This window comes from Perognathus longimembris, chromosome 25 (genome assembly GCF_023159225.1).
Source record: "Perognathus longimembris pacificus isolate PPM17 chromosome 25, ASM2315922v1, whole genome shotgun sequence".
Taxonomy (NCBI): Eukaryota; Metazoa; Chordata; class Mammalia; order Rodentia; family Heteromyidae; genus Perognathus; species Perognathus longimembris.
Genome location: NC_063185.1, coordinates 14,141,139 through 14,152,083, shown reverse-complemented (window position 1 = coordinate 14,152,083; position 10,945 = coordinate 14,141,139). Strand labels below are relative to the sequence as shown.

The following is a 10,945-nucleotide window of genomic DNA, read 5'->3' as shown; positions in this document are numbered from 1 at the left end:
ATAAGACCAAGAAGAAATGGGGCCTGAGTCGCAGTCTGCCTCTGCTGGAATGCAGGGCGCTCTGGGGAGGGGACAGGCGGATCGAGGGTGTCCGTGCTCCCCCTCCCCAGCCCCCATGGAGAACTCTGGGTAGAAGAGGCCGCCAGGCTGAGCCCCGAGCACCAGGACAAAGTCGGGGGGGGGGGGGGGGACTTGGTGGCAGACAGGCAGCAACAGGCTGAGGTCCAAGCTCCGATGATCCCCACCCCCCACCCCCCCAATTCACTTGGGGCCTCGGAAACAGAAGCAGATTCCCAGCTGAGCTGTTCAGGGCTGGAACCTCCCGCTGCGGTAGAGCTGCTGTGAATATCTGAGCAGGTTCTCCATGAACCGGGCCACTTCGATCTTGGTGTCTCGGAGGCTGGGGACCCGCTGCAGGACGAGGGAGACACTGCATCAGTGGGATGCCCGGGACTTTCCGGGGAGCATTGTAATCGTCCCAAAGTCCCCCCATGGTGGCTGTCGCTACCCGTGCGTGTGTGCATGTGCCAGTCCCGGGGCTTGAACTCAGAGCCTGGGCCCTGTCCCTGAGCTCTTTTTGTTCAAGGCTAGCACCCTACCATGTGAGCCACAGCTCCCCTTTTAGCTTTATTTCGGGGTTCATTGGAGATGAGCGTCTCACAGACTTTCCTGCCCAGGCCGGCCTCAAACCGTGATCCTCCCACCCCAGCCTCCCGAGCCGCTAGGATTCCGGACACAAGCTGCAGGTCCCCAGCTGTCATTCCCTGTACGCGACAGCCGTGGAAACTGAGGCTCAGCGAGGAGTCAGGAGCCCTCGAGCCCCGACTCCGAGTCCTGGAAGGCCCTGCGCTCACGGCTCCCCCACGTGGGCTGTTGAGCCTTGTTCCCCTGGAGGTGCCGTCAGGCCGAGGGAAGTGGGGTGACGAGGGAGACTCACCCCGGTGGAGGCGGAGTGTGCGCAGAGTCCGTTGAGCATCTTCTGGATCTTGAGGACGGCGCTACAGCTGGTGGTGTTGGTCAGGGCCGCCCGGGCTTCGCAGTACTGTGGGGAGGAGCGCGGGGGGTGAGGCCTGGCTTTGGGGCTTCCCCTTGGGGCGGGAGGGAGGGCCGGGGGACGAGGGGACGAGGGGAACTTGTTTGGAAAGCCCCTGGCCCCGGTGAGTGGGGCTTGGAGACGCCCGGCCCGAGGCCCAGCGCCCCCGCGGCCCCCCAGGAGTGACGGTGCTTACCCCGCCGGCGGTCAGGTTAGCGCTCCACACCATGCTGCCATTGCAGAGAGGCGTCTGCGGGGGCACAGAGACAGTGAGCGGGGGGGGGCCGACAGGGGTCCCCAACTGCAGGGCCTGGCGGTGGTCAGTCAGCCCTTCCAAGCCCCAGCTGCTGCTCGGCCTGAAGTGTGTGTGTGTGTGTGTGTGTGTGTGTGTGTGTGTGTGCATCGTGGAGATGGAGGTGGTATGGCGTGTTAAGAGGGTGGACACTGTGGTGTCCGTCAGGCCTGGTTTGAATCCGGCCCCTGTCATTTAACCTCCCTGAACCTTAGCCCACAGGGCCACCACGCCTGACTCCGAGGGTGCTAGCTCTGGGCGGGGCCTATGATCATTTCTCAGTCACCCCCCAGGGAGCCAAGCTGACCCTGCAACAAATCCGTCAAGTGGGCTTCACCAGGACACCGACAAATGGCCGGATTGTGCTGTTTAAAAGCCAGCTGGGCACAGAGTCCCACAGCTCACCTCCGCTCCGGAGGCTGAGATCTGAGGATCTCGGTTCGAAGTCAGCCTAGGCAGGAAAGTCCATGAGACTCTGACCTCCAGCCAACCACCCGAAAGCCAGAGGTGGGGCTGTGGCTCCACGTGGTAGAGCCCTAGCCATGAGCACAAAAACCCAGGGCCAGCACCAAACCAAACCACTCAGCTGGCCACTGCCAAAGGGCTCGAGGAGGGGGTGGACCGCTTCTGCTTTTCTTTGCTGGGCAGGGGGGGGGGGTCCCTAGTGGCATGGCAGACCCCGCCCTCAGACCCTTCCCTCGGTCCACGCATGGAGATCATCTCCAGCCTGGCTGGTCTTTCTCCATCTTCGCCCGCCCAGCCCCTGCTCACCTTCTGGTCCTGCGTGATGTTGCCCAGCTCCTTGATGAGCTCCCTGATGGCCACCGACATGGGCGTGGGAGTCGGGGCTGTGAGGCCACCAAGGCAGCAAAGGGCCAGGATCACGACCACCAGGAGTGCCATGAGGGGCAGAGTCCACGCACGGGGCGGCAGGAGGGGAACCGGTGCACCGGGTGGCTGCGGCCTTCGCCTCCTGCGGCTCCTTTTATAGGCCCGAGGGGTGACGCCTCGGCCCGCGCTGCCGGGCGCTATCTCCAAACCACATCTTTACTCATCTTGATTTTTTCACTTTGTGGAAAATCCGTCGTCTAAAGGAAAAGGCTTGATTTGGTGGATTTATTGAGAAGGCTCTGGGGCACTTCCCAAGATCCAGATCGCTTGATGGCGGGGGCTGGTGACGGGGCACTGGTAGTGGCCTAGCGCCCGCAGCGGCTGCCCGGCACACATCGTGAGCACCTGGACCCCGGACTCGGCCTGAGACCCCTCTGGTCATCACAAGCGCCGGGCAGCCGCGGTGGCTCTGCAGGGCTGGCATTTGGGGGTTTGACTTTTTCAGTGACTACATACATCTCTTACATGCCCAAAGGAACACATTGCTTTGGCTACAAAGTTCAAACAGCCAAAGGGAGGAAAGCTCACCTCTCGGCTGCCTGAGGCAGAAGTTCAGGTTCTAGATCTCCCCGTCAGACCCAGGGTCCTCTTGGGACCATTCATTCATTCATTTATTCATTTAGTGTGTGTGTGTGTGTGTGTGTGTTCGTGTGGTCCTGGGGCTTGAGTTCAGGGCTCAGGTGCTGTCCCTGAGCTTTTGTGCTCAAGGCTACCACTCTACCATTTGAGCCACAGCTCCACTCAGAAGCGTCTCACCGACGTTCCTGCCTGGGTTGGCTTTGAACCAGGATCCACAGAGCTCAGCCTCCCACGTGAATCGCTAGGATGATAGGTGGGAGCCACTCCTATACACATCAAGGATTTAACAATTTTCTAAGTTGCTTTGAAAAAGATCCCTGGCTATGAACAGCCTGGGGACCCGCCCAGGCCTTCAGCCTGACCGTTGTTGTTGTTGTTCTTGTTTTATTTTTCCCCAGGGTTGGGCTTAGAACCTGTTGTGCATCCTCGGCCCGTGCTGTTCTCTTCAGTATTGGGCTTTTGTTTTGGTTTGGTTTGGTTTTTGGCCAGTCCTGGGGCTTGAACTCAGGTCCTGAGCACTGTCCCTGGCTTCTTTTTGCTCAAGGCTAGCACTCTGCCACTTGAGCCACAGCGCCCCTTCTGGCCATTTTCTGTATATGTGGTGCTGGGGAATCGAACCCAGGGCCTCATGTACATGAGGCGAGCACTCTACCACTAGGCCACATTCCCAGCTGAGTTGTCTTCTGAGAGTGTAGCTCAGGCCGGCCTCCAGCACGGCCCCCTTAGGCCTCCCAGGTGTGGGGAGCCCTGGCTCTGGCCTGGCCGGGTCCATGGCTCCTCACTGGGCCGGGTGGTAAGGTGTTAACCCTTTCCAGTGCCACCCTGACTTGGGGGGGGGCGGGTCACAACCTTTGCCTCCCAAGTCTGTGGAGCAGCCCCGGCCCCTGGCGCCCTCCCTCCATGTGTGGGATGCACGCAGCCGCGGCCTTGCTCCCCCCCCCCTCACTTCCTCAGAAGGCTCCAGAAGCCCCGACCACAGCCTTTGCCTAAGGTGCGCCCATGTCTCGATGACCTCCTGGCCCACTTCCTCCCACGGGCCGGGGCCCGCTCGCCCCCCGGGCGCCCTCCATGCTCCCGGTGACCCTCCACCTCACGAGGGCCCTGCGGGAGCCCCTCTGCCCCCTCCCCAGAAAGGAATGCTCGGCCTCCCCGGTGCACCGGAAGCGGCCCAGGCGCACCGGAAGCTGCCCGGCCCCTCGCGGCGGCGTTCTCGGGACTGCAGCCCCCCCTGCAAGGCTGGGGGACACCCCCCCCCCCCACTCTCGCTTCCCCCGCCCCTCCGTCCCCGGCCGGGCCTCAGCTTCCCCAGAGGAAGAAGCGTAGCGGACGCCCGGGGTCTCCGTACTGGGGGAGGAAGCGGAGGAGGGGGAGGGCACGCGGAGGGGTGAGTCAGCGTCCCGCCCTCCTCGGGGGCTGCGGGGCTGGGGGGGGGGTGCGGGCGGCGCGGCCGGGGGCGCGAGGCCGGGGGTGCGGGCGCGCCCCCCACACGTGGGAGAGGGCGCGCGCGCGCATGGGCGGCGATGGCCCGGAGATAGGGCGCGGCCTTATGTAATCCGAGATGGGCGATAAGCGCGGCCGCCCCCGCGGCCCCAGGGGAGGGCTGGGGAGGGGAGGGGCGGGCCGGGCGGGCGCCCCGAGGCGTCCCCGGCGGAGCCCCTGCCCCCTCGCTGCCTTCCCCGCCGGGCTGGGGGGGCGCGGGCGGCGCGGGCGGCGCGGACTCCCCACACACGCGGGCTCCCAGGTGCGGGGGCGCGCGATCCGACCCGGAGGCGTCGCGCGCGTGCGCGGCCGGGGCACCGGATCCCGGGCCTGGGAGACACATCGGGAGCGAGTGGCCTTTAGTAAGTAGGGAAAAGCTGCGCCTTAAAGGAGCGGAGGCCGGGCCTCCTGGAGGTGAGGTGAAGAAGATTGACTTTCCCTTACAATTGCCGGTCCCCCCCCCCCCCCGTTGGGTGCTGGGTGGCTCAGGAGGCTGAGATCTGAAGATTGCAGCAGAAGCCAGCCCTGGCCAGAAGTGCCTGAGAGTATTACCTCCAATTAACACACACACACACACACACACACGGCACCAATGAAAGCATAGGTCCTCCATGCCAGAGGACCATGTGGAGATGTGGAGATAATCACAGACAGGAGAAGAAGGTTCCTAAGGAGGTTTCTTAGTGGGGCCATAGCTACATGGCGTCTGCACCTTATCCAGGGCAGCTTCTCTCTCTGGGGTTAAAGGGGAAGTAGTTAGGTAGTGGTTAGGAGTGGCTCATTAGGTAGGGGTGGATCTGGGGTCTAGTGGGAGGAGCTGAGGGCCCGAGGCTAGGGAAATGCTAACACTGATGGCCTGTGATCCTCCGCAAGGCTGGCTGTCACAAGTGTGAGCTCCCGCGTCCCCATCGCCCTGGGAATTTCCTGTTTCTCTGGTACCTTTCCTGGTTGTGATCCCAGATCTTCCTGTTTCCCAGGGAAACCCGGGCCTCTGGTAGCTTTTATTTTAAAATAGAATAGTGCTTTTAATTGGTCCTATTAAAATTTTTCCTTGTCAAGTACTAGGGCTTAACTCAGGGCCCAGCACTCTCTTAGCTTTTCTTTTTTGCTCAAGGCTGGTGCTCTATCACTTGGACCACACCTCCACTTGTAGCTTTTGGGTGACTACTTGGCCGTAAGAGTTTCACAGGTAAATTTCCTGACTAGGCTGGCTTCAAACTGTGATCCTCAGATCTCAGCCTCCTGAGCTAGATTGCTGTTGCTTTGCCAGTCCTGGGGCCTGAACTCAGGGCCTGGGCACCATCCTTTTCTTTGCTCAAAGTTAGCACTCTACCTCTTGAGCCACAACTGTCCTTCTGGCTTTTTCTGTGTATATGGTGCTAAGGAATCAAAGCCAGGGCTTCATGCATGCTAGGCAAGCACTCTACCACTAAGCCACATTCCCAGCCCTTTTTTACTCTGTGCATTTTTTTCTCTGTGACTCGATTACTTTGCTTAGCATGGTGTCCTCAAGGTTCGTGTCATAGCATGGGTTAGTTTCCTTCCTTTGTAAAGCTAGCATTCTATTGTGTGTGTACAACACCTGCTCATCCATCGTGGATTTGTGGGCTCTTTCGGCAGTTAATGCTGACACTGGTAAGGGTACACACATACCTTCTAGACCTAATGTTTCATTGTTTTGGGTGTATTGCAGAAATGGAATTGATGATTTCCATGGTAAGTATTCAAGAACTGTATTCTCAATATCTTAGATGTTTTGAAGAACTTCCACAGTAGAACTATATTTTATGCTCCACTGACAGTACTCCAAGATTCCAGCACTGGATACCCTGACCAATTTTTTTTACTGTATATGTGTATATACACAAATACACCCACACATTTCTTATTTGGAATTAGGAATCAAACCCAGGACTTTGCACTTGCTAGGCAAGTGCTTTGCCACTGAGCTATATCCAGCAGAGTGTGTGTGTGATAGCCATCCTAACGGGTAGAATTCCATTGTGGTTTCCTAGAGATGCTGGCTGTCTTTCCCTATGTTTACTGGCTATTTTTTGATCTCCTTTAATGAATTACCTGTTAAGGGTCCTTTGCTGATTTGGAAATTAGTTTTTATGGCCTTGCAATAGTTCTCTATATATTCTGAGTATCAACCTCTTATATATATGGTTTGCAGATGTTCTAAATATTTCTCCCTTTCCCTCCCCAGTCCTGGAGTTTGAGCTCTGGGCCTGAGCACTGTCCCTGAGCCTCGGTGCTCAAGGCTAGCGCTCTACCAGTTGAGCCACAGCGCCTCTTCCACCTTTTTCTGAGTAGTTTATTGGAGATTGAAGTAGAGTGGGGGTTCGCTACAATGAAACGGGGTCCCCCCCCCAAGAGAGGGGATTCCTGGTTGCCCCAAGAGTCCACCACACAGTCTCCAGCTACAAGATGACAAAAAGATTTATTGGGGAAGTAAAAAGTGAACCGACCGGCCTTGGTCGCAGCCGAGACTTGGGAGCCCAAATTGCTGACCACGTGTGCAGGGTCAGAGCCCAGGCTGGGGAGCTGGAACCGCGCATCCGTGTGGCCTTCCAGACTTGCCACACGCAGGTGACCAATGAAGATAAACACAGAGCATGCTAGGCCGCACGCAGGTGGCCAATAGAGTTAGTCTGTCTCATAGTATCTGTTTGAACCAACCTATCATTCTAGTTAAAATTGGCGCATGGATTTGGCGGGGCTCACATGATGCAGGTGGATACGTTGAAGCTCCCAGGCCTCAAGTGGTCAATTTACATAACTTATAATAAAGGGGAGCTTCCCTGGATAGGGTGGGGGAGGGCTTAGTGGAGATGGAGTTGGCTTCTGCTCTAATCTGAGCTGGAGTCAACCTGAAGTTCCTCCACAGCTAATGACATTGGCCAGATCTGACCTCCCTATTACAGAGATAAGTCTCCTGAACTTTCCTGCCCAGGGTGGCTTCAAACTGATCCTCAGATCTCAGCCTCCTGAATAGGTCAGTGCCCAGCTATTTCTCCCTATTCTAAAGGCTGCTTTTCTACTCCATTCACTCACTGGGCCCCTCTGATGCACAGTGCATGATTTTTAAATTTCTTCTGGTGCTAGTACTGGGCTTGAAACCAAGGCCTGGGAACTGTAGCTTATCCCAAGGCTAGTAGTCTACCATTTGAGCCATGGCTTCTTTTTGGTGGTTAATTGGAGTAAAATAATTGAGATACTCATGGGCTTTGCTGTTCTGGATGGCTTCAAACTAGGATCCTTAGATCTCAGCCTTCTGAGTAGCTAGGTTTACAGGCGGGAGCCACCAGTGCCTGGGTAACATGAACATTTTGATCAAGTCGTTTATTTTCTGTTGGTGGTTGTCTATACTACTTCATTATATTGCTGGACTTGCCTTGCTACATTTTGCTGGCATGTTTTTATAAGAGAAACTGCTCTGTAGTTTTCTGCTGTAGCTATCTTGGTTTATAGTGTAATAATACGTTACAGCATGAGTTGGATAATGTTCCTTTTCCATTTCTTCAGAAGGCATTCGAAAAGGTTTGGTGTTAGTCTTTAAAAGCTGGCTAGACATTGCACTGGACCTGGTTTTTGTTTTTTTTTTTGTCCCAATACTAGGCCTTGAACTCCGTGAGTGCTGTCCCTTAGTTTCTTTTCCACTCAAGATTGGCCCTCTAGGGGCTGGGGATATGGCCTAGTGGCAAGAGAGCTTGCCTCGTATACATGAGGCACTGGGTTCGATTCCCCAGCACCACACATACAGAAAACGGCCAGAAGTGGTACTGTGGCTCAAGTGGCAGAGTGCTAGCCTTGAGCAAAAGGAAGCCAGGGACAGTGCTCAGGCCCTGAGTCCAAGGCCCAGGGCTGGCCAAAACAAAAAACCAAAAAATAAAGATTGGCCCTCTACCTCTTGAGCCACAGCTCTACTCTTGCTTGCAGGTAGTAGTTACTTGGAGGTGATTCTCACAAACTTCCTTGCTCCGGCTGCCTTCGAACTGAGAATCTCAGGTGCTTGAGATTAGCTCTTGGATTAACTGGGATTACAGGTGTGAGTCACGAGTACTCACTCATCTGGGCTTTCTTTTGTAGGAAGTTTTTTTTTTCTGTTGACCTCTTTTTTTTTTTTTTTCCCTATCCCTTTTAAGGGGGCTGGAACTTGAACTCCATAACCTCATATCAGGCAAGCATTCTGCACTTCAGGTATGTCCCTCCAGTCCTCAGTTTATTACATAGTTGCACAAAGAAGTTACAATTCCACACATCAGTTAATGAGTACACTGCTTATGGATGTCATCCCTTCCTCTACTTTCCTCTATTTCCCTTCCATTCCTAGTCCCCCCCCCCAAAAAAAATTTTTTTTCATTTCTTGCTATTTGTTTTGAAAAAGAGCACTTTAGTTGTTCAGAGGAGTTAAGCCTTTGGGTTCCTCCACTAAGTATACTCTTCCTTTAATCAGTTTGTTTGTAAACGCATGGTAGAAGAGCAGAAAGTCAGGTGAGATATTAATTTGGATAGTGATGTCACTTTCCTATGAAATTAGTCTCAGGAATGCACCAGAATCTTCAGTTAAGGCAGGTGACCAGGCTGGGAGCCAAGGACACGAAAAAATGGAAGCCATGAAGTTTTTCTTGAACACTTAAATGGTGCTTACTGTATATCAGAGTTGCAGGCATCTTGTCATTTAATCTTTGTAACAAGCCTACAAGACAAGCGCCATTTCTCCCACTTGTGCAGCTAGACGGAAGCAAAGGTAACTAATTAGCTTGCTCCAAGCCCTCCCTTGGCTAGCGGACAGTATTGGGGTGCTGGCATTTGAACTTCTGTACTGTGGTGTCTAGCTGGAGAGGGCAGTTGTGAGGGGCACCTTATCACTCTGAAGCCGACACGAGACTGTGGTAATGAATGCACTGCTCTCACAAGGCTGAGGGGCCATGTGAATTCTGTGTCACTATACTCATCCTGTGTGGCCTTGTTGGTCACTAGACAAGACTAGAGCTTTCAGGAGCTTACTGATAAAGGGTACATGCTTGAACACTTAATGAGCGAATAAAATGTTTTGCTATTGACTGACACGCTGACAAGTAACAGGTGTTGTACTTTATGTAGTTGTCTATCCATTACCACCACCCCCCCATGGCTTTACCGCTGTGATGATTTATGGACAGATTTATCATTTTTGGAAGCACTTCTGTATTGGGATAAACATACCTTGGTTACTGTAATATGTCTGCTTTAACCCAAGCCTCCAACTGACTTGAGCTCACTGAATTTTAGGGATCCCTGGGCTGACTTGGGGAGAAGGGTCTACGATTTTTCTCTCCAGATCCTTCTGTTTGCTTGATCTATTCACCAAACTCATAATGATTAGACAGTTACAGGAGGAGCCTCCCCTTTCTTGCTAACAGGCTTCATGTGAAGCGCAGGACGTCCTCGCGTCTCTCAGGGCAGTAATACTTCAGCTGCTGAGAAGTTCTGCTTACATAGGAAGCCGACTGACAGAACTCAGTCAAGTGGAATTGGAAAGTGTCAACTTGCATGTAAGTTTCAAGATGTTAGCTGAAAATTCCAGGAACAGTGTTGGGGGCTTTACTAGAATTGCCGCCAGCGGAAGAGAAGCCTCCTGCTGCGGGTCTGATGGAGCCACTGGCAGTGAGCCCCAACTCCATGTGCAGAACCTCTGGGGGGGAGTGAAGATGACGCACCGTTAAGAGTGGGGAATCCCCTTGAGAGCCAGGGATCGGGAGAGGGAAAGATGGGTGTTCACTTAAAAGTTCCTGTCAAGCCATCAGACTTGAGGCTTAAGTTGGAGAAACCAAGGGCCAGATGAGTAGACTGCATGGGTACCTAGTCTATCAAATCATAAGTCTTTCTAGCATCTTCAGATAGCCCAGCTTTTTGCTGAGGTGTGTGTGGGGGAATGGGCGGTGGAAGGAGGGGGGAGGGAGGGGAGGGAGAGTGGTGGAACCAGGGAGGGGGATGGAAGGAGGGGGGAGATGGAGGGATCAGAGGGGAGGGAATGGAGTTGGCTGGGAGGCTAAGTGGTGGGAGGGGGTTTGGGGGGGAGGGGAGAGGTGGGAGGGAGGAAGGTGAAATGGGAGAGAGTTGGGAAGGGAGCGCAGGGGTGGGAGATGAAAGGGACTTGAAGGGAGAGAGAGAGGGGAGGGAAAGGAGGGGCTGGGATGGGTGGGAGAAATGGCAGGGGGGGGGGGCTGGGGATATAGCCTAGTGGCAAGAGTGCCTGCCTCGGATACACGAGGCCCTAGGTTCGATTCCCCAGCACCACATATACAGAAAACGGCCAGAAGCGGCGCTGTGGCTCAAGTGGCAGAGTGCTAGCCTTGAGCGGGAAGAAGCCAGGGACAGTGCTCAGGCCCTGAGTCCAAGGCCCAGGACTGGCCAAAAAAAAAAAAAAAAAAGAAAAATGGCAGGGGGGGAGATTTGATGGAGAGAGGAACTGAGTGGGAGGGGGGGTAGGGAGATCTGACATCAGAGGAGAAGGGGACATGAGAGTTGGATGGGAGGAGAGCCACAATGGAGGGAGAAGGATGGAGGGAGAAGGTGTCTGAGAAAACTGGTGTAGACAGAAAAAATGTATTACCTTCAACCACTGGCCTCAGCAGAAACAAATGCTGCACCAAACCAATTCTCAACAACAGAATTCTGTACCT

The 10,945-nt window shown here is 54.8% G+C and overlaps 1 protein-coding gene across 1 annotated transcript; it reads right to left on the bottom strand.

Moving 5' to 3' along the window:
* Positions 1-306: 306 nt before the first annotated feature.
* Il13 (interleukin 13) lies at positions 307-2,228 on the bottom strand. Its single transcript, XM_048333888.1, has 4 exons — positions 2,097-2,228; positions 1,230-1,283; positions 938-1,042; positions 307-411 (listed from the first exon to the last, which is right to left on the bottom strand). Exons 1-4 carry the CDS (start codon positions 2,226-2,228, stop codon positions 307-309), a joined length of 396 nt encoding a protein of 131 aa, XP_048189845.1.
* Between the last annotated feature and the right edge of the window lie 8,717 nt (positions 2,229-10,945).

What these genes read in the sequence shown, in the direction of transcription:
- Il13 (XM_048333888.1), bottom strand. Translation starts at nt 2,228, where the DNA reads ATGGCACTCCTGGTGGTCGTGATCCTGGCCCTTTGCTGCCTTGGTGGC. An exon ending in ACATCACGCAGGACCAGAAG is followed by an intron (nt 1,284 to 2,096) that starts GTGAGCAGGGGC and finishes GTGCCCCCGCAG; the next exon opens with ACGCCTCTCTGCAATGGCAG. An exon ending in CTAACCTGACCGCCGGCGGG is followed by an intron (nt 1,043 to 1,229) that starts GTAAGCACCGTC and finishes TCCTCCCCACAG; the next exon opens with TACTGCGAAGCCCGGGCGGC.